The following is a 27,233-nucleotide window of genomic DNA, read 5'->3' as shown; positions in this document are numbered from 1 at the left end:
GGGGGGGGGGGGGGGGGGGGGGGGGGGGGGGGGGGGGGGGGGGGAGGTCTCCAAGGTTCTTATAAGAAGATAATTCTTCTGTATTGGCTTTTTGACCAGCATTTTCTTAAGAGAGCTAGTCGCATAACCAGCTGGAGCTTGAAGAATTTAGCTAACATCAAATTTTAGCTCCAGTAGTTAACTTGGTTGGTGAGTAGAGAATTTCAGCTATATTTACTTAAAACATCCATAATTATCTAGGTATAGTTCCTGTGTCAAAATGGTTAGCCCACAAATTCTATCATTATCCTTAGTGTTTCCTGACTAGTTTATTATTTTACTTAACATAGAGCTTCCTCCTCTGTTACCTGTTCTTTGATGTGTAAATCTTTACATTCCCTTCTAGTGAAATTCCATCATATCCATCCTACCCTATAACCCAAATCTATACATGGGTGCTGAAATGGCTGCTCAGGGTTCAGTGATTTTTTTAAATCATGGGGCTATGCTGATCACATAATAAATAGGTTCTTAAAATGTTTCTACGCATTGATAAGCATGATTGGTAGTATTAACCAGGGGTTTGGGTAAGTTATCTCAATTACCAGTTGAGTTCAGACTATATTAAGCAGACATCGCTTTATTAGAAGAAAAAAGAATAGGCAGGGCAACTAAGTACAGAAAACACTGGAGGCTGAGGACTTCAGATGCTCATAAACCACAAAGGGAGGGAAATAGGGCAGAGAAGGGGAGGAGAATAGATAGTCTCTCCTGGAGATGAGTGGAACACTGAGATAGGGTGCTGCCTGAAACAGTTAACCCTAAAATTAGGCCAGTTTGGACAGCCTCAGGCAGGTCTAGAGGCATATACCCTCAGTAAGGTCAGGCAGTAGTCATCTACAAGGGTATCTGAGAACAAACAAGATGAAAGTAGAGATTCTTGGGAAATTAGTAGGATTCAGGATTCCCTGGGGAAGTTCTGATTGGCTTGTTTTGCTCTCAGCACCATTTCAGCTTCTTCCTGAAGTCTAGGGAAAAGAAAACAGATTAGACTCTGGTGTGGTTTCAGAGCAGTAGCAATTAGCAAAGAATCATTGGACTATTTTTTAATATCATACTCAATTCCACAAAGTTGTGGGGCCAGAAATAGATGAAAAGTACTTAGGCAGGGAAACTCACACATGAGCAGCTAACAATAAGACAGGAGGAAAAGGAAATTGAAGAAACAAGCAGAGAAGGAATTAAAGGAAGAGTAAAAAAATGAAGGAGAGAAAATAAAATGATCACCACTGATGATATAATAGTGTCATAAGAGTTTTTAAAATTTCTTTTCTACTTGGCTTCATTATCTGGCTTTCTGTATTCAGTATCCTTATTTGTAAGGAAAACCACATAACTGGTTAAAAGGGTGGAAGGGTCAGACATTTGTCTTTGGGATCTCTCAAGTTACTGCCTGATTATCTGTCTATCAAATTACTGTGTTGTTGCCATAAATCTAAAAAAAAATTTCTGTGGTCCAGTTTGGGCTCTCGATCTGTCTGTCTCTGTCTCTCTGTCTCTGTCTCTCTTTTTCTCTCTCTGTCTCTGTCTCTCTCATTTCTCAGGCTGATAATTTGGTTCACAGATCATTTCCTGATTCCTCAGGTTACCCCTGGTAGACTTACCTCCCAACATGGGATCTGATCACTCCACTTCTTCTAAAGACAATTCTTTGCGTTGTCTCTTACCTGTCTGGTGATTCTGGTGTGTGACAATAATCTGCAGATTCAGAAGTTACAATTATTCCTGGTTGAATCTACTCCTGATTTTGGAGCTCTGGTTTAGTTAAATTCTGAGAATAAAAAAAATGCTAAAGGCTGAAATACTTCTTTGAACTCCTCCCCTCCCCAGCCCGCCCCTAGGCTATTTTAAAATTTAAATCTTGCTCATGCTTAAGTAAGGACACTTTATATGTAAATTATGTGAGATTGTCTTTGCTTGGGTTGTTTAGTAGTTAATGTCTCTTCTTGGCCGTTTTGGTGTGATTTATCATTTCTTTCTCCAACGAGTCCCCATTTTACTGATGCGGAACTAAGGCAAACGCGGTTTAAATGACTCGGCCAAAGCCAACACAGGTAAGCGTCTGAGAGCGAGTTTGAACCAAGTGCTCTATTCAATAGAGAACGTATTCAATACATAGCCCTAAAAGACAATTGTGACCCCGACGTGATTCGAACACGCAACCTTCTGATCTGGAGTCAGACGCGCTACCGTTGCGCCACGAGGTCTCCTGCTGTAGCCTGGTCTTGCTTTCTTGTTAAACCGAGACTTCCACTGTCCCTCCCCTGGTTCGGACTTTAAGTTAGAGATAAGTTTCCGGAAGTAGTAGGAATGAGGGATTTCCCCCTTTGTCCTCGTGCCCCTAATTTTAGTATGCTAACAGGAGGGGCAACGAGGTAAGATTTTCTCTTTGCGGGTAGTACCTGAAGGAAACGTTGTACGTTAATTATTCATGAAAGGTGGCTTGAAAGTGCTGAAACACCACAGGGGGGCTTTAGGGGCAACTGAGACCTTTCGGTTATTTAAAACATTCCTCTCACTATTGCCTAGAGATACTCTCCTAGAGGATTCTGCAGAGAATAGAAAAATTATAATAATAATTCCCTGGTGAATACAATCTTTGATTCTAGGGGGAGAGTTTTTGGCTTACTACTGTAAATGATCTAACAAAGTGAAATTGTCTAGGAGAATTAGAAACTAAGATAGAAATTGGAATGAACTTTGGCTTCTGTGAGAGAAAAAAAGAAAACAATTCTGAGATATAAGAAAGAGGTAATTAGTGACTTGTATATGAGGTTTCTAAGTTAATTTCATTAGAAAATACAGGTAAGGCAGAGCATCTCTTAAAATAGGGATTTCCTTCAAGACAGGAATACATTGTTACTCACAACCTGAGAACAGTCTCTTTGCACCAGCTTGTGATCTCTTAGGAGTTTCCGTTTTGATCTGTGGGAAACAATGTTGACAATTCAATTGCTATACTGCTTATTAGCAAAGGGGAAGAATTAATAAAGTGAAAGAATAAAGTTTTGGAAAAATAAGTCTGAGATGTTTGGGGTGGAAGGGATGGAGAAAGTGGAGTTTTGGATCTGTGTGGAGAGAGATGCAAATTGGAAGTTTAAATAAAGAAAGTTAAAGGAAAAGCCCTTCCCAGGGCAGCATAAGAAAATAAATGGGAATTTGGGGAAAATTTGGGGGAAGCTGCAGATGACTCACAAAGGCTGGCAGATGACACAGAACAAGTATAGAAACTCAGAAATATACATATATATATATAGTACTGTATAATATCTACCCAAATTTTACAATAAGGTACTGTAAATACCCACCCAGATTAAAAAAAAAAATGCAGGCTTCTTCTCTGTCTTGAAGAGAGGGCCAAAAAATTTTACATGGATTTTCCAGATCAGGTGCATGGGAGGGGAGAGTGGAAGAAGGCAACTTCTCCTAACCCCCAAGATGTTGGGGGGGGGGGGTAACTATAGTATTCCATTTCTTCCCATAGTTTCCAGTGAATACAGAATAATCTTGTATAGTTTATTTCTTTTTTTTTTTTCTATACTCAAAGTTCTTCCTCTAGCTTTTGGCTCAGCTGAATATCCTAACTAGGGTATTACAATTCTCTTTTATAAACAACAGTAATCCTATCTGGCTCTGTGCTCCAAGTAAGATGTTATGCAGGAATCAGGTAGATTCTTTTTTCTCCTTCCAAAGAATGGAATGCAACAGGAAAGATCTCTCAAACATAGAAGCCCTTGAATTTAGAATCTCCCAAAAGGCAACCTTCAAAGCTGATGCTGCCCCAGAAGTCTCCCTTTCCTGCTAGAAGACTGGATTCTGGGATCATGCCATCTAGGAAATTCAGAGTCCCCTATTACCTACACAGAAGGCTGGAATACACAAAGAAACACCATTTAATCCTCTCAGGCCACATGCATAGATGACCATGTATTTCTGCTGCAAAGTGCAGATATTACAAATTAAAGACTCTGGTTGGAAGTGAGAGGGAATCCCATCTAAAAAAATCTCAACAGATTTATGGGGGAACTCCTTCAACTTCATCAGCTCTCGCAATGGTCCACATACTATTATTTAACCTGGTTGTTTAAGAAACTCCCCAATCTGGTTAGGGACTCCCTTGATCTGCCCAATTTGCTTCATGAATATTTTTTCTATTGTAATTTTAAAATTTAAATATAATAAAGCATGCACATTCTGTCCCTGGTACTCCTTTCTATTAAAAGAGTAAGGCCCCAACATAAATAAAATATATGTACATTTTATAATCTTCTGTATCTTTATGTGTGTGTAGTTTAATGTTTGTCTAACATCCACCTGAAATTCTCAGAAGTACAGTGTGTACGAGGGTCTAAATCTACTTCCCATATATTGCTAACCAGCTTTTCCAACTACATATGTCAAATAATTATTATGTTTCTATTTTTTCAATAGGATGATCAAACAGTAATCTCATGTATATATAATTGGTTGACTGTTTGATATCTTTATTGTGTTCCTTTGGGTTTTTTCTTCATTTCCCACCTGCTTCTCTGCTAGGTTTAGACTCCACAAACATCATGCCCTGGGTATGGATATCCTGCAGCAACTCTATTCCATTTCCTCCCCCCACTTTTCAGACTCTTTTTCTGTATCATCTCCCCCAATTAGAGTATATGCTCCTTGAGGGCAGGGACTGTCTTCATTTTTCTTATTTGTGTCACCAACTCTTTGCAAAATGCCTGAGACATAGTAAATGCTTAATAAATGTTTATTGACCATTTCTTTAGGTTTTCCCTATTACCAAAGTTTTGTTGATAACTGAAAGAGAGAGTGTAACACGGTGTGTGGAAAACTAGATCTGGAGCCTTGAAGGACTGGATTTGAATCCTGTTTCTCAGAAACTTACTAGTTGTGTAACCATAGACAAGTCCTTTCCCAGCTATCAGCCTCAGTTTCCTTACCTGTAAAAACTGAGATGATAATATCTGAGTACCTGCATGACACTTCATTGACACTTCAGTCTTCAAGAACTGCTCTTCAGAACCCAATTCAGACCAGCAAGGACACAGAGTACTGAAATTAAACCTATATAAACCTCAGGACTGTCTAGGAGTCCATGGTTAGATTTTAGGGCAATTTATTCATTTTGGGGGGGAAATTGCATTTTTATTTTCACTAACCTCTCACTAAAACTTAACTCTCCATAACCCAACCCCCTCCTATCTTTCCAGCCTTCTTACATCTTACTCACCAGCTTGTACCCTTTGATTCAATGTCAAAGGCTTCCTGACAGTTCCATGAACAGGATTCTCTATCTCTTGGCTCCTGGCATTTTCCCTGGTTGTCCCCCAGGCCTGGAATGCAGCTTTGCTACTTTCCTCCAATCCCAATTAAAACTCCATCTTCCTTTCCCAACCCCTCTTCATTCCAGCACCTTCCTTCTGTTAATTATTTCCTATTTATCATATGTAACTTGTTTGCATGTCATCTTCCTCAGTAGGCTTTGAGTTCCTTGAGAGCAGGAACAGTCTTCCCCCTCCCCCCCTTTTTATATCCCCAGTGCTGCTTAGGATAGTGCCTAGCACACAGTAGGGACTTAAATGTTTGTTTACTTTTTCCCACTGATTTAATCTGGAACTGGGGCAATGATACCCAACCTATTAACTGGAAAAGCCTTTAGGCTCTTTCTCCCTTTTGGATCTGAGGTTTTCTAGGGTCCCTGCTAGCTCTCAAAGCCCATGATCTTTGTCATTAGGACTCTCACAGTCTCACTCTTTGAATTATAGGCAGAAAATTTTGTTTAATTTTTATGGTGCCCTGTCAGAAAGTAATTTCCAGGTTGCCCAGTTTTGCAAAATTGCAAAGTTGCTGGGAAAAGCCTAAGTGAACAGACCCTTCTTCATCCCTCCTCTCCACCATCAGGTCCCTCCTTTTCCATGCAAACCAGGGAGCCTAGGTGGAGAAGGGAGAAGAAAGCTGGTGCCCCTGTCTCCCTCCTTCCCACCAGCAACCAAAATCTGATAAGCTCTTTCCATATGTTCAAATGCCAAATGTGTATTTGCCTAAAAGACTATTTTACAGAGAACTCATACTGCAGCCAGCTAGCAGTGAGAATAATGAGACAGGGGTGTAATCAATAGTCTGTTTATTACAGGACCATTTCATACAGAGCCAAAGATGCAAGGAGCACACAGTTTTTATGCCCCCCCCCCAAGAGAATGTAGACACCCCAAAAGAATGCAATGTAGAAAGATCCTACATCAAAGGAATACAGATAATATAGAAGGAGCCTCCCTTAATCCTGTTTACTATTTACCCTTGCTTAAGGTTAGTTACTTATTAGGGTATTATTCTAGGACCATATCTGGAGGCATAAACAAAAAAGCTTACACGACCTCTTGCTATCTGCCAGGTAACCTTTGCAGGTAACTGTATAGGACAGGGGAATATACCTAGAAAGGTCAAGGGACCCCAAAACATTCCCTTCATAATACATCCTCTTGCTTGTCTGCCCTGTAGCCTTTCAGATAATAATATAGGGAAGGGGAACATTTCATTAGTGAAGCTGAGAAACTTCTGAAAGTTCTCAACAAACTCACACAAGGCAAGTGCTCACATGGAGGCCAGGAGAAGCAATACAAGGACACTCTCAAGGCCCCTCTAAAAACTTTGGAATCAGGGTGGCCAGGTAGCACAGCGAGTAAGAGCACCGGCCCCAGAGTCGGGATGACCTCGGATCAAATCCGGGCTCAGACACTCAGCACCACACCCAGAAATAACTGGCCGTGTAACCTTGACCAAGTTACTTAACCCCAATTGCTTTAAAAAAAAAACAAACTTTGGAATCATTTGTGAGACATGGGAGACACTGGCACAGGACCTCCCAGCATGGTGTGCTCACATTAAAGATGTGCTCTATGAGCAAAGCAGAATTGCGGTAGTTCAAAAGAAACGTGAGATGTGCCAGTTTCGAGACATCTCCACTCCAGATGTTCTCTTGAACTATTTCTTCCTGATCTGGGGTAGAACCTTCTGAGCTCATATTGGTCTGATCATCCACAGTTGGACAGACCATACCTTGATTCCAACATAACAATGTCATTTTGGTCCTCTTTGAAAGGACCAATCAACCTCTTGCCCTCCCAATCCCAGTGATTCAGAGTAGATGCTTCCTGGGGGAAAGCTTCTTTTCCTGGCTTCCTTTTCATAATTCTCATCTCTATCTACCCCAACTCTTCCACACTCCAGTCCATTTCATCTCTGGTCACCCTCTCCAGAGCTGGCTGCCAGGTGCACACACTGGGCCAGGGTATGAAGACATCCTCCCTGGTCCCCATCACCCTGGGCAGCCCCACCCATCCCCAGCTGTCATTACCTTAGGATTTGCTCTCTGATCACAGTGCTTTCTCTCTACCCTCTCTGATGTCATCTACTAGCCTCCTGCCATTCTCTCCTTTCTCAAAGAAGGCTTCCATGTCACCCTGCCTTCATCCTGAAGGATCTCCCCACCCCCAAACACCATGGCCCCTGGTTCATCACCTTTTATTTTGGCTGGCATGGAAGACCATTTGAAGAGCAGAAGCAGAGAAAGAAAGCCTTGAAATTAATAATAAATATGACATCAATAAGATCATTTCACCAGTTCTTAGTCTAGACATGTGAAGAGGGCCAGAGACTGAATTTGCAGAGGAGGAATACAGAAGGAGAACAGTCCCCCATGCCCAGACATTACTTTGAACTTCTGTGACAGTGACTTGGATGAAAGAGTCCTAGACCTGAAGAGAAGGATTCAAGATGAATGAAAAGGAGAAGTCATTTGGCAAGCAAGGTTAGCAAGAAAAGTTTAAAAAAAATGAGTTGGTGAGTAAATCATACTAGTCAAGAGTTCAGCAAATACATTAACAGGTTAGGGCAAAAAGGAAAGGAAGCAGTGGTTAGTCATGTCCAACTCACCGTTACCCCATGTGGGGTTTTCTTGGCAAAGATACTAGAGCAGTTTGACATTTCCTTCTCCAGCCCATTTTACAGAAGAGGAAACTGAGGCAAACAAGGTTAAGTGACTTGCCCAGGGTCACAAGCTGGTACTTGTTTGAACTCAGGAAGATGAGTCTTCCTGATGCCAAGGCTAGCACTCTATCTACTACACCTCCTAGATGCCCTAAAACATCCATTAATCATCCAAAACACAAAATTGAGAGTCTCAATCACTACAGAGAGCAAGGAATTACATTGTAGTCATTTCTGCCACAGCCAGGTGAACTATCTCAGACAGTTTGTCCAAAATAGAACTCATTATCTTTCCCAAAAAAACCCTACCTCTATTCTGAATGTTCCTGTTTAGGTAGAGGGCAATCAGCATCCTCCTGGTTACCCAGGCATAAGCCCAGAGCCATCTTCAACCATTCATCTCCCTCCCACCACATGCCACATAATCAGCCCAATCTTGTCAACATCCCTCCCATCCACATCCTTCTCTCCACCTGTGGCCCTACGATCACAAGAGGCCTTCATCACCTCTTACCCAAACTATTGCAATAGCCTCCCAATTGATTTCCCTGTCTCCACTCTCCCCCATCTCCAATTCATCTGCCATACAGATGCCAAAGTGGTTTTCCTAGAGCTCAGTTCTGTTATTTCCCCATTCAAGAACTTTCCAGGTCCCTATTGCCTCCAATATATAACACAAAGTCACTGAATTTTTAAAGTCCTTTAAAACCTGACTCCAGGATGATTATCCACTATTCCCTTTCATAAGCTCTTCAGTCCAGTCTGTCTGGTCTTCTTCGTTTTCCTCACACGGGGCAGCCGATCTCTGGTCTCCACTCTTGCACCAGCTTTTTTCCCACACCCAGAATGCCCTTGGAATCCTTACTTTCCTTCAAAGTTCAGGTGCCACTAGCTTCAGCATGAAGCCTTTCCTCATCCTTCAGCTGACAGCGCCCCCCTGCCCCTTCCAAATTGCCTTCTACTTGTGCTGTGGATATTTTGTAATCATGGGGTGGGGCTGGGGTGGGGGGAGAGGTGGGAACACTGGAGGAATCCTTGGATTTTCTGGTCTAGAGTCTCTCCCATGGAACTCTACCTGCTCTCTGGCCCCTTTCAATGGGACAAGTGCTCTGGCCCCTTGCTAAAGAATAAACCCTTTTACTTAGATGTCATGACTCTAATTGGTGGTGTTCCTGAGGTGGTGACTGAGGAACCATTTCAAAGTTGTCTGGCCACTGATCCAGAAAGAGCTGCCCATTCTATGAGCTCTTTGGGGGCGGGGGGGGGGCAGGTAGGAGGAATCTAACACTACCTCTCCTGTCACTCAACCCCATCTCTCGTTCCAATAGCAATGGTAGCAGTCCTGAAAAAGGGACATTTCCCATTCTGGTACTAACCTCGAGTTTCTGAGTAGGGCACTGGGAATGCAGAGGGAGATGATTTCTCCAACAGAAGCTGCTCCAGAAAGCAAGTCATGCATGGGCTGGCCAGGAGATCCAGACCCTTCGAGCTGCCCAGACCTTGCAGATATGAGGTGCATAAAGTAGCCTCAGCCATTTAGCCATCCAAAAAGAGCCTGGGGGAGAACGATGGAGCATGGCTTTTCAGTCCCGCTCCCAGCCCCCATTTGCCACTACCACAGAGACCATTGCTGCATTATCTCAACAAAGTACATGGCATTTAGCAAATACACCTGCCTGGCTCCATGGTGAAGAGGAGAGAACAGGAAACACAAGCACATCCTGTTCCATGGAGTTCAAAGCAAGCAGAGCTGCAGATTGAAAGTGGGCAATGAGCTGGAAAGTCCAGATCCGGCCCAGTATAAAGGAAAGCTTTGGGGGCAGCCAAGGAGCACAGCGAGTAAGAGCACCCGCTCCAGTGTCGGGATGATCTGGGGATCAAATCTGGGCTCAGATACTTAGCACCCACCCAGAAATAACTGGCCGTGTAACCTTGAGCAAGTTACTTAACCCCTATTGCTTAAAAAAAAAAATTATAAAAAAAAAAAAAAAAAGGAAAGCTTTGGAAGCCCTTTAGTGTTCCACCGCCCCGAAGTCATCCAATCAGAGGGGAGAGGAGGCTGAAGGAGGCAGGAAGTTGTTGAATAGCTCTCCAATGCCCCTCCCAGGATAAGAAATGACCTGAAATCTCCTCAGCAGTCCAAACACGCTTCCTTCCAATAGCATTCCAGTCCATTCGGGGTCTTGTCACTCTTAAGCTAAAGTCTTGGATTCTTTGGTACATGGAAACCTGTTAGCATGTAAGGAAGCATCTTACTACTTTAAATGGGGTGGGTGATTTGATTGATTCATTCAATCAATCACCACATCACCTTACAACTTGATGCTAAAAGCAAAAATACCAGGAGTAACATTTCAGCAAGAGTGTCTATTTGCACAGGAAACAGACTCATTTATGTTAAGGTTACATGCGAAGTGCTGATTCAGAAGAAGCAAGTTTGGCAAGAGATTAGAGCTAATTTTGAATGCATAGATCCACAAATTCTCACATCCCTAGATAGGACATGGAAGCACCTATAGAAAGAGAGGTGAAACAAGAGAGAAAAACTTGTTGCTACCTCCCTGGTAACCACAAACAACGTGACGTTTCTGCAAGGGTGCACCTGGGACTTCCTATCAGCGCCACCTACTGGTTAGAAATGCTTGTTGATTGATGGATAGTGACTTCAGGCTGGTCTCCCAGAAGGAGGTGAAGAGATTTAAGGAATATCCTTCTAGGCTATTAAAAATTAGAAAATGCCCGGTAATATGCATCTCTTTCTCCGGAAGAGATGATACATCATCCCCTTTAGTGAGTGTTCCCCAGGGCTCTGTCTGATGGCTTCTTCTCCCTGGATACTACTTCACTTGGTGATCTCATTAGCTTCAACTATCATCTCTAAGCAGATGATTCTCAGTTTTATTTGTCCAGCCTTAACCTCTTCCCTGACCTCCAACCTTGTTTCTCCAGCTGCTTATTGGACAGCTCCAACTGGATGGATACCTGTAGACCAGAAGTGTCAAAGGGGGGGCCACCAGACCTCATGCAGTCAACTAATCCTCCAGAGAACCAGATTAAAATATAATTTGGAGAGTTTAACAAAATAAATAAAAACACAGTACAACATAGATCATGATAATTTGTGGTTTTCTATGTCAGTAAACAACCTGAATTTCTATTTCAGTTTGACATCCCTGCTGTAGACATCTTAAACTCGATGTGTCCGAAACTTAACTTCATATATTTTTGCCCCCAAACTTCCCCTCTTGCTAACTTCTCTGTTACTATTGAGGGTACCACCACTCTCCCACTCAACCCAGGCTTGAAACCTGGTGTCCTCTGCTACTTCTTACTATCTCTTTTAACCCCCATGTCCACTCAGTTTCCTTTGTAACATCTCTCATATATGTCCCCTTTTCTTCTCTGACACTGCCACCAGCCCAGTGCAGGCCACCATCACCTCAAGTCTGGACTATTGCAACAGCTGCTGGGGGTTCTTACTACCTTAAGTCTCTCCCTACTAAGTGTCAAATTAATTATCCTAAAGCACAGATCTGACTACATCAGGCTCATACTCAATAAACCCCAATGGCTCCCGATTTCCTCCAGGATCAAATATAGATCCCTCAGTCTTACCCTTACAGACCTTCATAGCCTGGACCCTTCCTGTGTTTCCAGCCACCGTAGTGATGCCATCTGCATCCTCTTTGAGAAGGAGGGATAACAACAGCAGGCTGTGAGCTCCCGAAGGGCTGGGACTCTCTTTTGTCTTTCCTTGTGTCCCCAGCACTTATCACAGTGCCAGGCACACAGTAAGCACTTAATAAATGTTTGTTGACTGACTGACAGTAGCTGTCCTGCAGGACAGTTGTAGCAAACTGCTGGGAGGAGTTTTCAAGCTTCCAGCATGTCACCCTCCTCACCTCCTTAGCACCCTCCTTTCCCTTCTCTTTCTTACTAAATGTCACCAACTACCTCCTGGTCTCATCCTCCTCTACCTGCTCTCCCTCCTCCTTCTCTTCCTCTTTCTCATTCCATTTTTTCTCCTCCTCCTCCCCTTCCTCTTCTCCCCCTCTCCCGCTCCTCCACTTCCTCCCCTCCCCCTTTCCTCTTTCTTCTCTTCCCCTTTCCCTCTTCTCCTCCTCCCCTCTTCTTCTTCTTCCCCTTTTCCTCCTTATCCCCTCCTCTTCTTCCCTTCCTCTTCCTCTTTCTTCTCTTCTGGTCCTCTGCCCTGGGCAAATCTCATTTGATCCACTGTGGTCAGTTTCGGGCACCACATAGTTTGGGAAGACTCATAATCTGGAGAGAGGCCTGAGAAGAGAGCTCTGGGAAGGGAGTCCATGATATATGAGGATGTCTTGAATGAATACTTGGGGTGGGGGTGGAGGGTAGGGGTAGGTTAGTTAGGCTGAAATACTTGAAGGCTTCTGCTATGGTTTAGTTTAATCCCAGAGGGCAGAGCCAGGAGACTTAGGAGGAAGTTTCAGGATCCAGCTGAAGTTTGACGTCAGGGAAAGCCTTATAATAATCATCCCAGAGTGGTGCGGGCTGCCTGAAGAAGTGGGGAGTTGCCCTTTCTTGGACGGGACACCTACCTCTTGTGTATTGGCTGGAGTAGATTCCACACACACCCCCAACCCTAGAACTCTATGGTTCCTGTTTAACAAGTCATGTGTATTCCAGGAAGATGATTTTTGGCAGCTCTGAGGAAGGTGTGGGTGTGTCCTGCAGACTGAAAGCAATAAAAACCAGCAAAGTGAACCTGGGAGGGGCTGCCCGAGGGTAGTTTTGATGGGGGGATGGCAATAGGTTATACAGGTGCTCTAATGACCAGAGTCACTGAGTCTGGAAGGAATTCACTAGGCCCAAGCAGTCTTGAAGTCAGGATTGTAAAAGTTTATTGCTACACTTTACAGGGATCGGGGGTTCTTAGGGAACCTGCAAACTTAAAGAAGACATAGGCATAGTTTTTAAGGAGACAAGGCAGTAAATCAGATGTCAATTATGCTAACTAGGTGAGTAAGGGTGGGGTTAGGGAGGAGTTAAGGAGTGGTCAGTGCTTAAAGGAACATACACTTTTAATGTCAACTGCACAGACCCAGGCGTATTGCCCATAATTCACTGGGAAATAGCCCAAGGTGGGGGCTACCTGGAGGTGTGGTTTTTTGGCTTGAAACGTCACTAAGTCTGCTAGCGGTCAAGACTGACTGAGAAGTGCCTAGAGGCAGCTGGCCACTTACTAAGGGGAGATAACATTTGCCTAAGCTAAAATGTTTATAGATGGTTTAATGAAGGATTCATAGGTGTAGCTTGTTATTGTTCCAAGCAGAGATAACAATTCATGCGTTGTTGCTGGGCAGAGTGCTGGCAGGGGGAAGGGGCAGAGTTAATGCTCTGACGCTGGGGGGGATGGGGGTGGGGATGTGATTTTACAAACTGATGTTGAGTTTACAAATTGATTTTACAGACATAGATCCCAAGCACCCCATCATTTTCCTGGGAAGTTTTGAGAAAAGATGGGAGAAGTAGTAGAGAAACAGAATCACAAGGAGGGGAAACTGATTCCGTGAGAGGAAGGGCAGGAAGATTTGAGGTGGTCTCCAAGACTGTTAACTTGTAAGACAAAATAGGCAAGTGGAGATAAACATTTATTCGGCCCCTACTATGGGCTGAGTGCTTTCACAAAACAGCCCTGGGAGGCAGGTGCTGATATTATCCTCTTTTTTACAGTTGAGGAAACTGAGGCAGACAGAGATTAAGTGACACATCCAGGGGTCACACAAGTAGTGCCTGAGGCTAGATTTGAACTCAGGTTTTCCTAACTCCAGACCTAGCACTATTCACTGAACCACCCAGCTGCCTCTAAGTTAAGGAAAAACATAGCTTGGGGGGGAGGAGGAAGGAGAACAATTCGTTCTGTAACCTGGGGGGCATAAAGTCTTTAGAAAAATATATTAAGCAGAAAAACAGACTACTTCCAGGGAGTGGCTTGTATTTGGGACTATGTCCCAGGGCTTGCCTCTTCCCTACCCTCTATGGACCTTGGGGTTAAGGGGCCTGTCCTGGGTTCCTGCTTCCCAGATCTAGGACTAAGAGAGGACGCCATACTGTCTCCTAGCCTCAGGTGGCACTGGGGGGGTTGTGGTGTGTCCAGGAACACACCCTAAGGGGCCCATGGTCAAATCCTGCCCCTCCTTGCTCCACTGATTTCCCAGTCTCTCTCCCTGGATATCACCCTCCCTTCACTCTCCCGGAGGCTGGGACCAAGGGCTGTAGCCCTGCCCAGCTCCCAGACAGCCTTTTCTGCCCTAGGCTCTCAGTCTCATTGGCAGAAAGGGCTTTCAGTTCAATTCTTAGGAAATGCAAATTTTAAACGGAAGTAAAGCTGATGATACTGAATCAGATCCTTCCTGGTTCCGACCCTGCTCGTTCCCGAAGGCCGGCCTGATCAGCTGTTAAGTGATTTGGGTAAGAAGGGGGGGTAGGCGCTGGTGACTCAGGTTACAGACCCACAGGGGAAGGAGTGCAGATCGAGGGGCAGAGGGTGCTGGGCCTCACTGAGGAGGGAGAGGGAGAAACTGAGCAGGGAAGTCCCAGGGGTCTGTGACCACAGCCAGGCCCCTGCACTCAGACCTGCATTTTAGAAAAATCACTTCTGGTGGCAGGGAGACCCCCCACATACACACTGCGGCTATTGTCATAGCCTAGGAGTGAGGTGATGATGGGGGCCTGCACTAGGGTGGTGACAGGGCCAGAGGAGAGAAGGGAGGAAGGGACAGGGCCCCAAACAGTCAGCCTCTTCAGAGGCTGTTCTCCACAATCTCACCTGTCCCTAGCTGAGCTGTCTGAGAGGAATCTTGGCATCGAGGTCACAAACCAGGCACAGAAGCATGAGATAACAGTGATGGGGAACCTTGGTTATCCAGACCCCCACTGGAGCTCTCAGCCTGAATTTATCGACTCCCAACCGTGATCCTTTCATCATCAAGATGACAGAGCCAACAAAGGGGAATGCTGGGAATATGATTCTCAGTACAGGGAAAGGAAATCTAGGTGGCGTCTGATCTGCACAACAGGGCTGGGGAAAGCAGATTGCAAAAGGGTCAGAGGCAGGATTGGTAGGAGCCTATGGACCAGACTTCCCAAGAATAGGTAGCCCAGCAGGGATAGGAGACCCCCTGAAATAATCAAATTCCAAGGAGACAAAGAGAAGCAATTAAAATGAGGAAAATTGAGATTGGTCTAGAAAGGTTGATGTGTTGATGTGTTGATGTGTCAGGGAACTCCCTGACCAAGTAAGGTTTTTAAAAGAAATGTATAGAAGATGGAAACAAAGCCAGGCAACAAAAGATGAATGGATGAGTGAAAGAATAAATGAATAAACAAATAGATGGGTGAACTAATGAATGGATGGATGGATAAAGGAATGAATGAATAAATAAAAAAGTGTTGATTAAATAAATATATATGTGCAAAGAACTGTGCCAAGTTATGAGGATGCAAACAGAAAAGCAAGACTGTCCCTATTCTCAAGGAGCCCCCATTCTAATTGTAGCTAGGGAGACACCACACACACACACACACACATACACATATACACATGCACACACATCAGACACACACCACACATATACACATACACACATGCACATACATACACACACCACACAACACACACCCACAGACACACATATACACATCACACACATATACATACACACACACACACACACACACACATACCTCTATGAAGTTTGAAGATTCAGCTTCAAGTCCAGTGGAAAGTCCCCATGGTCCTTAGGGCTCAGTAGAAGGGTAGACTTCTCTATCATCTTTTGTGTTACTTCCTTTATTAAAACCATATTCATTTCTGATGCTAAATCGATAACAGTACCAAGAACTTTCCTCTGGAGGTTTTCAGTTGCTGTGGCTGTTGAGGAGTTAAGGATTGGCAGCTCCTACAGATGCCATTCCTATCTCCACAAGGGCTGCTTCCCTGGACAATGGCCGGTGGTGGAGTGAGCTTGGTTGGAAATGGTGACCCAGGAGACACTGCTCTTCCCAGGACTCTTGGGTACAGGGACATCAGGGTCTGAGGGGAAGTAGCAGCAGTTTAGAATGTCTGGAATATGCCTCCTGGTTCACCTTTAGGGCACCTTCAGCTAGGCTGACTTTTCTGCCCTAGTGGTGCCAGTTGGTCAGCCACTGGTATCATTATTGGTGGAGATAGCAGACCCCTTTTCCACAGTGGGAATTGCTCCCCTGGACAATTACTTGAGGGGTTAGTGGTCTGGAGCAGTCAACACAGCTGTTTGGGGGTTTGTGAGACTTGCCTGCCCATCAGAAGCAGTTGGTCAGTAGCAAATCACTTTTCTAGTTTTTAGAAATTTCCCTGGAGGGGGTGACTAGGTGTTGCAGTGAATAAAGCATCAGCCCTGGAGTCAGGAGGACCTGAGTTCAAATCCGGCCTCAGACGCTAACCACAAAAAACTAGCCTTGTGACTCTGGGCAAGTCACTTAACCCCAATTGCCCTCCAAAAAGCAAAGGAAGGAGGGAGGGAGAGAAATTAATTTCCCTGGAGTTTTGTCCCCAGAAAGTATAATGAGCCAAGAGAGAGAAAACCCAAACCTCCCCTCTTTGGGAAAATACCCCCTCCATGAAACTGGGTCCTACTAAGCCCCTTGTGGGAGGAAAGGAATCCTACTCACACTTATAATTACATCAATCATCACAGATGAGTCCAGAAGAAGGGGAAATAAATGTCAGCAGGCCCTGCTCTGCTCCCCTAACCTTGCCATATCCACCCCCTCCCTGGTTCTGTGGCCTGTCTTCTGAAGAGGAAGGATCCTTCAGCTGCCCTGAGAGAGCCCCTCTACATTCTCCCACACACTTCCTGTCTTCTCTCCACAGGATATCACATCTAGAGAGGAAGATGGTCAAGGACAAACTTCTTGAGGCCTTTAAAAAGAACAAATTGGAAATATCCAAGGCAGTAACTACCCCTTTTCCTTTCCTGGAGATTCTTCGAGACTATGCTCTTATCTCTGAGCAAATATACCAAGTGAGTATTCTCCATCAGCCCGTTCCTGCCACTCTCCACGACTGCATCACACTTACATATTCAATCAATTGGCTGCTGTTTATTAGTACCTACTATGTGCTAGGGATGGATGGAAGTACAAAGAATGAAATCATTCCTACTTGAAAAAAATCCCTACTTGACATGACAAGAAGTGCATATAAAACTATAAGTAGTAGAAATAGACTAAATGAATAAATATAAATACATGCCAGGTAGTTTAGGAGGGAGGGCACTGGGAAGTTGACAGCGTATAAGGAAAAGCTTCATGAAAGAGGTTGTGCTTGGAACCTGCAATCAACTCCTGTCTCTCTCTTCCTCTCCCTTTCTTCCCTCCCCTTCAATCCCCTTCCCCCCCCTCTAACTCTGTCTCTCTGTCCCCCATCTCTCCCCCATGTCTCTGTCTCTTCTCTTTGTTTCTCTCCCCCTCCCCCACACATATCCAGTCTGTTGCCAAGTCTTGTGGATTCCATGTCCTCGACATCCCCTCCCTCCTTTCCACTCACATAAGCACCAACCTGGTTCAGGTCCTCTTCACCTCAAGCCTGAACTATTATAGTAGACTAGCCTCCTAGATCCCCCTGCCTCCCTGACTGTGAACAAAGTAAACTGGAACTGTAGGGAGAGAATGCAAGAGTCTCTTGTAATAATTGCTACAATGTGAGGGGTCCCTGCATAACAACACAAGCCAGCACTTGAAGAACATTGAAAGTTTTCCCAGCACTTTCCATATGTTCCCTCAGTTCAGCCTCCCAACAATCCTGGAAGGTAGCGGCTATTGTTATCCCACTATTATGGATGAGGCAGCTGAGGCTGAGAAAGAGGAAAGGACTTGTCCAGGATTACACAGTTCATGAGGGTCTGAAACAGGATTGGAGGGAGTCCAAGGCTCTTTCCACTGTTCTAAAGTGTAGTGGGAGGGGAGTGGTGAGGAAAAGATCTCCAAGACTTCCCAATCACCACTGCTTGAGGGAGAGGAGGAGGGAAGGATCCAAAATGATCTTAAGCATGGAAGCTGGGGATAGTCTCAAGATTGTCCAGAGTGGTGGGAGGTCCCTTTCTGGAACCACAGAATCATTTGATAACCATGATAGTAACTCTCTCTTGTCAATAACTTTTAGTGGGCTCAGAAGGAGTACCAAAAATTGATCCCTATGTGCAAGGAGTTCCAATGTATATACAGCATCCTCAAGGAACTGGAGAAGAAATTCAGCACCAATATGCTGTCAGTCTTGTTCCACCCCTACAACCTGAAGGAATACCCACCATTAGTCCAAATCCACAATCACTTCAAAAATGGTAAGGGGAACCTAGAACTTTTGGGGGGTCTCCTATGGGTGCAGGGAAAGAGGAAGAGTCATCTTCTACTGTCTCCCACTGGTGTTCCCAAGGCATAGATGATTGGGTCTGGCTGTCCTGGAGGACTTCTACACAAAAGTTGTCCCTTCCCATGAGTACAAGGAAAGGTGTCTGCTCCTGTCTCCCATTGGCATTTCCAGGGCTGGTAAGGTCTGGCTACTCTGGGGGACTCCTACCTACCACACAAAGGAGCTGTTCCATCTTATGGATGCAGACACCTAAGCATCTCCATCCATAGCCGCACTAGACTGGGGGCTCTGAAAAAGATGTGGAGTCAGGGAGGTGTCTGTCCTTGGGCATCTGCCCCCTTCTCTGACTGACACTTTCTTTTGCTGTCTAGTGTCTCTAGATGAATCAGAATCAGAAGACAGTGTGGAGTTTCCCATCCCAAGAAGCAGCCTTGATAAGACGGCATCAGCTGTCAGCGTCCCTCAAAGCTCTGTCCAAGGTACTTGGGTTTTTAGGAGCCCTCCTGCCTCTGCACAGGCCTCTCTTAAACAAATCCTTCTTGTCCTACCCACTCCTCTCCTTTGTCTTCTCCCTCTTGTGCTCAGGTCTTTGCCCCTCATGCCAAATCACGCCTTTCTCCTGTCACCTGGGCATATCACATCCCCCACTGGCTGTGCTAGGTCCCTGAGGGCAGTTCCTTTGGTTTTTCATCTTTGTAATTATTGCAATATCACAGGAAGTAAAAAGCACAATTTTGATTTCATGAAATTAAAACTTTTTTTTGCACAAGCAAAATCAATGCAGTCAAAATTAGAAGGAAAGCAGGAAAAGGGAGAAATTTTTTGCAGCAATTTCTTTGACAAAAGTCTCATTTCTCAAATATATAGGGAACTGAGTCAAATTTTAAAAAACAAGAACCATTTCCCAGTTAATAAATGGTAAAGGGATATGAACAGGCGGTTTTCAGAAGAAATCAAAGTTATCAATAGTTATATGTAATAATTGCAACAGAAATAATAACAGGTCACATTAAGGTTTGAAGAGGGCTTAAAAATACTATTTCATCTCAGCCAGAACAGATGAGAAAACTGAGGAAACTTAGAGATGTGAATTGACTTGCCCAGGGTCACATAGCCAGGATGTTTCTGAATAGGAGTGCTAATTCTGAAGTCATGACATCTGAATAAATGATTTTACTCTCCTAACAAGCCTAAGTGGGCCCATGGGCCCATGCTGATTCTCACAGATGCTCAGAGGCCATAAATGTAGGCCCTCTGGGCTGAGGGTAGTGGAGGGGGAGACAATTATATGGAGAAAATTGAATGGTTTCAAAATAATCTGTAATTTTATTAACCAAAATAACCAGTAATTTTATTAACCAATTTTGTTTTTAAAGAATGCCTTATCTCTATGGTGGGATTATGCCTTGTGTTAGACAACCTTGCATATGTTTATCTCAAAAATTGGGCCATGACAGCCTTCACTGTGGCTGGTGACCCAGGAAGTCGTGATAGGCTTACTGAATGAGACTCAACTCCCTAGCAAATTCAGGCCCAGAGAGTTTGACAGCTAGGCACAGTGGATAAAGTGTCAGGCTTAGAGGCAGGAAGACCTGTGTTTGAATCTGGCCTCAGAAACTCACAAGCTGTGTGACCCTGGGCAACTCACTCAGCCTCTGTCTGCCATAAGTTTCCTCAGCTGTAAAATGGAAATAATAATAGCATTTGTCTCCTGGGGTTGCTGTGAAGATCAATAATGTTTATAAAGTACTTAGTATAGTGCCTGGCACATAGTAAGACCTATATAAATGTTTGCTATTGATATTCCTGGGAAAATTCTGTAACTGGATCATTAAAGAGCTGATCTGTGAACAGCCAGAAAAGGAAGCAGTTCAGAAATCTCTGAGATGGGGTTCATATCCAAGATATATATATATATATAAGACCAAGAGCCAATTCCCAATGAACTAATAACTCAAGGATATGAATAAGCATTTCTCAAAATAGAATGGCAAATTATTAACAACCATAATGAAAAAAATGCTCCAAAATATAAAAAATAAGCTAAATTCAAATCAAAACAACTCTGAGGTTTCATCTGGAAAATTCAATTTAATAAACATTTAGTAAGCACAAGTGTTAAGTATAAAAAACTCAGTCAATTTGCATGGTGATGAGGTTTCAGTTGATTAATTTATCCTGGGAGAGGCAGAATGTTCCATGGAGTAGACAGCTAGCTGAATCGCTGACGGAAAGTGGACACCCAATCAATAGAGGTGGTACTGATGTGTTTTAAAGGGTTCAGGGACCCCTCCAGGACTGAAATACATGAGATAGTCATTTAGAATGAATTCATGGACTCAAGCATTCTTTAAGTCAAGTTGTCAAAGGTTTATTGTAATGCCAATATGTTGGGCAGAGTTCCTTGGGGGACTTTTCGAACTAAAGTTTATATAGGAAAAGTAGTGGATTATCTGGCAGATATGCTAATTAGGTGACAGCATATGACCTTGGTCACAGGAGTCATTCACTACTGGAAAATAGGGGGAGGGGTTTCTCAGGGGTGCATTTTTGGTCTGTTATTTCTGCAGCAAAATAACTTTGAGAGTTGATGTCTATTTGACCTCTGGATTGAATATGATATCTTTGGGCATCAACACATGATAATTCTATGGTTACAAGATTGTCCTGCTTTTACAAGAGAATTTCTTCAGAGGTCAATTTGTTCTTGTGATGGGGAAAGAAGGTTTGTTTTACTAGGGCCCACTCATGAGTAATTGCTAGGCATAGTGTCCTTGGGCTGGGGAGAAAACTGTCAGGGATAGTGTTTTGAAGCTAGGGAGAAATGTGATCTTAAAATTGGGGTCCAAGCACAAGCACCCAAGCACCCCATCAGTACTATAGAAAGACAGGCACATTATGTACTTCTGGTAGAGTACTTAATTAGTCCAACTATTCTGGGAAGCAACTTGGAATTATGTAAGGAAAATGGCTAAAATGCCCATGCCCATTGACTCAGAGATCCTAGTAGCAGGAAATTCTATGATTCCATACCCCCTGGAGATTAAAAGAAAGACCTCATTAGTAATAAAGAAGAAATATAAACAGAGTAGAGACCCATTGATTGTGGAATGGCTAATTGTTGTGGTACAAGAACATATTGTAATATTACTGTTCAATAAGAAACAATGAATATGAAGAGTTCAGGGAAGCCTAGAAAAACATATATAAACTGATACAGAAAGAAGTTAACAGAATCAGGAAAACAATAAACCACATGACTGCAACAATGTCAGCATAAAGAATAACAAATTGAATGCTATATAATTTATAATGACCAAGTTTATTCTCACTAAACGTGAGGGGGAAAAAAACATCTCCTTTCCTTTCTTTAAGAGGTGGAGGATTATGGGTATGGAATAAATACTACATATATTGTCATATCAAATGATGTGTTAGTTAATTTTGGTAAATTGCCTTTCCCCCCTCTTTGTTTTTTATTCTTTGTTACAAGGGGTATGTCTTTGGGTAAGTGAGAGAGGAGGGCAATACTCAGGTAATATAGAAACAAAAGATATCAATAAAAATTTTTCAAGGAAAAAACCCACAAAGAACAAATACAGCTTCAATAAACACAGGTTATGTCAAACTAACTTATTTTTCTCTTTTAACACAGTTACTGAATTGAAAGTTCAGGAGAAAGCTGTAGATGAATTTTAGCTATATTTTAGCCCTCTTTGATAAAATTTCTCACAATTTTTGTTTTTCTTTTTTAAAATATGTGTTATTGGTATCTTTGGTTTGTACGATATGGTTATTTGTAGATACACACTCTCCAGAAATGACCTCCCTTGTAACATCATGGTATTGGAGAAGGAGAACTGACTTGGAGTCAGTGGATCTTGGTTCAAATCTTTACTCTTGTCACTTACTGTGTGTCCTAGGGTAATTCACATAACCTAAGCTTTTTTCATCTATGAAATGAGAGGTTCAGGCTAGATGACCTCTATCCCTAAATCAATCAATCAATATTTATTAAGGGCCTATTATGTGCCAAGGACTAAGAATACAAAGAGAGACAAAAGACAGTCACCTTCAAGGAGTTACAGTCTAATGGGGGAGATAACATGTGAACAAATATATATGAAGGAAGATAAATAGTAAACAATTAACAGAGAGAAAATACTAGAATTTAGAGAGATTGGGGAAAGTTTCCTGTAGAAAGGAGGTTTTTAGTTGGGACTTAAAGGAAGCTATGGAAGGCAATAGGTTGAATCAGAGGAGGGAGAGTGTTCCGGGGATGGAGGAGAGGCATAAAGAATGCCTAGAGCCAAGAAATGGAGCATCTTATTCACGAGCCAGCCAGGAGGCCAGTTTCACTGGGTCAAAGAGTACATGTCTATGATTCTATGAAAGCCAGTTTAAAAAAAATACAGAAAAATTACACAATATAGTGACTGCATCTGACAATTCATTGTAATGTTCTGCTCTCATGATCCCCATCTCTTGGCCAAGTGGATCAGCTATGTTAATGAGGGTATATTGTTCAGGACTAAAAAGGTAACATATCTTCAAGGTCATTTGAAGAAACTGTGGATGCACAAATTCCCTTTTTGCCAACGTGCACTCTAAGCTTGAGCCCACCTTCCCCTGGGCTCTGTATGTACCTGTAGAAGAGTGTGTGTGTGTGTCATAGACTTTAGGGGGAAGGGCATGTTGCACCAAATATATCACCACAGTAAAAACTTATTTCTAAAAACTAATTGAACCTGGCTAATTGGTATCAATGATCATCCTGTGAGGAAACACACTGGTAGTGTGAGATTAGGTATAATGGTCGTGAGACTACCACCATAACAGTCTCTCCTCAAGGAAAGCTGTAGCTTATAGAATCTATGCACACAAACCATTGTTATAAGACTGGGCCCGAGGGCTGTTGTAATGGTCTTCTTTTAAAAGAGGTTGTAAGCTAATAGAATCTAGGCATCGAAAACCATTGACAATAACAGTACAGCTGCGGGCTCCAAAATGACTCACCAAGAAGGAGTATTTCCTCCCTCCCTGCATTTGTGGACCTCTCAAGTCCCTGGTGTGCCCTGAACGTTGACATGCAAATCAGTCAGCTTCAGGCAGCCACGGAAACCAACTGAAATCAACATTTATTATTGTGCTCTCAGGAGGGCACTTTGGAGCATATCTCTCCTCTGGACTCACGGCTCCATGATCCCCCCAGCACAGCACTGCCCTTATATGAGTTTCACTCTGTATATGTCTTGAGTTGTACACTGGGGTCCCTTCTCCCTCTCCCCTTCTCCCCATCCCCCTCTCCTGCTTTTCCCTATCATTTGCCAATAGAACTTAACATTGAACAGATCCCCATTGCTATTATATATTATTCTTGGCATCCAAACCCATTAAGGGGTTTTCCTCCCCAATGTCTCTGACTGGCCCACAGCCTTTCCTTAGATCTAAACTGGGTCCTTGAATAAAGATTTTATCTATTGATAACCATATCTACTCTGGGGTAGTCTGACACTCTATGCCCAGTCACTGAAAACAAGGATGAATAGGAAAGACCTATGTCCTCCCAGGAAGGACTGTCTTATAGCAGAGAACTGTCACAAACCATGATGACTCAGGTTGCCCCTAAAACCCAAAGAGGAGGCATTGTAACCATCTCTGAGGCCCTGAGCTGCCAGTGAGAGTGGGGGGTTGGGAGAAGAGCTGCAGAGAATGTATCTTACCAAGATCAAAGATTGTCAGCCAGAAGATGAGAAAACTGAGGCCCAGAGTGGCTAAAAGGCTTTCCCAAGATTGCCCAGACACTAAGAAGCCAAGATGTGGGACTCTTTTTTTTTTGGAGGGCAATTGGGGTTAAGTGACTTGCCCAAGGCCACATGGCTACTTTTGTGTTAAGTGTCTGAGGCCGGATTTGAACTCAGGTCCTCCTGACTCCAGGGCCGGTACTCTATTCACTGCACCACTTAGCTGCCCCATAAGCTGTGGGACTCTTAAGCCCAGTCCCTTTTCTACCATGCCACACTGGGACTATCACATTGCAATGGGGGAGGGGGTGGGAAGTAAAGGTTGGTTATATTAGAGCTCTTCAAGTTTGAAAGCTCCAATGAGTGATGGAAGATATTCTCTCTTCCATTGACTTTAAAATTTTTAAATATTTTCCCCAATGACATGTAAAAACAATTTTTAACAAATTTTGAGTTCCAAATTCTCTCCCTTCCTCTGTCTCCCCTCCCCTCCTTGAGAAGGCAGGTAATCTGATACAAATTTTATCTGATTTGGGCCTAGCCACTTCTTAAGGTCTAGGATTCTGGGGGTAGGGTTTAAAGGAGTGATCTGGCTCCTTTTAACCACCTACTTCTAGGGAGTTTTGTTTTGGGGGTTTCTGGAGAAAGGGGGCCCAGAATGGTCCTAACTGACCTCTCGATGCTCACTTCGCCTTTCCAGATGCCAGTAATAATAAGAAACCCTCTACAATTGGGAGAAAAAGGAAGCATGAAGTCCCACTTAAAGTCAACTGTGTTAAAAAGAAAGGTAAGCTGAGCTTTGAGCTGGTCTTTCCATGTTAGCCTTGCTGGGAGCCCACAAAAGTCAGTGGGCTTTGAAGTCTTCTTACCAGACTGTCTCCAGCTTACCAGCATGAATGACTCAGAATCAAGGAGTTAAACAAGGCTCTGTTGGGGTCCCTCATCTGTAGCAATCAAGGGCAGAAGAGCAGTTTCACAATCTCTGGGTTAGATGCAACCCTGAGGATCGAGAGTTCCAGCACTCCCACACTCTCTCCCCTGCGCTGCCCTACACAGACAGCACCAGCCTTGGCGCCCTGTGGCATCTTGCTACTCCAGACTTCTGTTGTCCCTTTGCTGTCCCTTCATTTGCTACTCCATTCCCCCTTCTGGGCATGATGCCTAAAAATCCAGCTGGCCACTTTTGGCCTCTTCACCTCATCCATGGATCCCTTTCCCTAGAAAAGACTGCCTGCATATGATACCTCCACTTTCTTTCCTCCCCATCTATTCTCAGCCCCCTTCCACTCTGGCTTCCCTGTCTCCCACTCAGCTGAAGCCACTCTCTCCAAAGCCACTGATGAGTTCTGTGTTGCTAAGGACAAGGGTCTTTTCCAGTGCCTACGCCCTGGTGGGGAATCTGCAGCCTTGAGGCCACATGCAGCCATCTAGGTACTTAGGTGTGGCTTTTTGACTGAGTCCAAGTTTTACAGAATAAATCCTTTTATTAAGGGCATTTGTTCTGTGAGGTTTGGATTCAGTCAAAGGGCTGCACTTGAGGACCTAGAGGGTCACAGTTTCCCCACCCCTGGACTATGCTCTTTGACCCCTCTATAGCTTTTAATACTGTCACTCACCTCCTCCTCTAAGTTCTTCTTTCCTTCATTGACTTTTGTGTTCTTTCCTGGCTCTCCTCCTACCTGTCTGACCACTCCTTCTCAGCATCCTCCTCCTCATCCATCACCTGCCTCCAAACGATCTTTGCTTAGCTGCCCCTCCTAGAATCTCTGCCTTCCGGGGTGGCCAGGTAGCACAGTGAGTAAGAGCACCGGCTCCAGTGTTGAGAAGACCTGGAGATCGAATCCCGGGCTCAGACACTTAGCACCCACCCAGAAACACCTGGCCTTGTAACCTTGAGCAAGTTACTTAACCCCAATTGCTTAGGGGCGGCCAGGTGGCTCAGCGAGTAAGAGCACCGGCTCCAGTGTCGGGATGACCTGGATCAAATCCGGGCTTGGATACTCAGCACCACACCCAGAAATAACTGGCCGTGTAACCTTGAGCAAGTTACTTAACCCCTATTGCTTTAAAAAAAAAAAAAGAATCTTTGCCTTCCTCCAAGTCTCAACCCAGGTGATGTCTCCCACAGGAAGCCTCTCCTGATCTCCATCTTCCCCCCATGGCCACACCCACCCCTACCTCCAAATCATTTTGGATTTATTAGTATCTGTCTTGTATTTCCTTCTTGTGTCTACATTATACATCTCACCCCACCCTTCTCAATGAAGGCTGGGACTGCAGAGCTTCTATGCTCAGTCGCTAGCACACAGTAGGTGGTTAGAAACATTTCCTTTTTGTTCAGTTGGATTGAATCCTGTATATGCCTCCTGTTTGTCCCAAACTGACAAGAGTCCCCTCTTCCAGGAGCCTCTTACTCCCATTACTGGCCAGCTTCCCACCCACTTGTTCTTAGAGTCTGAAGCTCCCTCCCTGTAGCATGAAAGGTGCTAGACCCAAAGGTTCAAGGTTCCTCCTGTTCCTCTGTGCCATGTGGGCTGACCTGTCCCAGACCAGGCTTCCTCTCTACCTTTCCAAGTCTTTTCTCCTCCCATTCTTCCAAGGAGCCCTTTCCTTAGAGCATCTATCCTAGAAAACCTGGAGCAGACAACTCCAGTAACCCTTTTTTAGCCTTTGTTTCTTATACATTAGGGTCACTTGGCACCAAAAGAAAGACAAAAAACACACTCAGCAGCTGCCTGAAACCTCATCATTCAGACAATCAGAGTTTTTCAGCAGAGAGACCAAGACAGAGACAGAGAGAAAGAGGCAGAGACAGACACAGAAAGAGACAAAGAGACAGAAAGAGACAGAGACAGAAAGAATCAGAGAGGCAGACACAGAGTCAGAGACAGAGAGAAAGAGACAAAGAGACAGAGTCAGAGACAGAGATACACAGAGAGAAAGTTAGAGACAGAAACATAAAGAGACAAAGAAACAGTCAGAGACAGAAAGAGACAGAGAGAATCAGAGAGACAAAAGACACAGAGTCAGAGACAGAGAGACAAAGACAGAGTCAGAGAAAGAAAGACACAGAGACA

At 43.9% G+C, this 27,233-nt stretch overlaps 1 protein-coding gene and 1 non-coding gene across 2 annotated transcripts in view; one reads left to right on the top strand and one right to left on the bottom strand.

Annotated features, from left to right (window-relative positions):
* Positions 1-27,233, top strand: part of LOC138164763 (nuclear body protein SP140-like protein) — a 393,765-nt gene that overhangs the window by 337,824 nt on the left and 28,708 nt on the right. The window contains exons 2-6 of the mRNA XM_069092727.1: positions 14,408-14,472; positions 16,916-17,066; positions 18,206-18,383; positions 18,784-18,891; positions 24,857-24,943. Coding sequence (XP_068948828.1) covers positions 16,938-17,066; positions 18,206-18,383; positions 18,784-18,891; positions 24,857-24,943 — 502 coding nt within the window. The 5' untranslated portion in view covers positions 14,408-14,472; positions 16,916-16,937. The remainder of the gene's footprint in view (positions 1-14,407; positions 14,473-16,915; positions 17,067-18,205; positions 18,384-18,783; positions 18,892-24,856; positions 24,944-27,233) is intronic.
* TRNAW-CCA (transfer RNA tryptophan (anticodon CCA)) lies at positions 2,175-2,246 on the bottom strand. Its single transcript has one exon. It is a non-coding gene; the product is annotated as a tRNA-Trp (tRNA).

This window comes from Petaurus breviceps, unplaced genomic scaffold (genome assembly GCF_028583685.1).
Source record: "Petaurus breviceps papuanus isolate PSGF00001 unplaced genomic scaffold, PetGlider_PUasm1.0 207, whole genome shotgun sequence".
NCBI classification, from domain to species: Eukaryota; Metazoa; Chordata; class Mammalia; order Diprotodontia; family Petauridae; genus Petaurus; species Petaurus breviceps.
The sequence above is the reverse complement of the archived record's forward strand: the minus strand, read 5'-3'. Positions and strand labels throughout refer to the sequence as shown.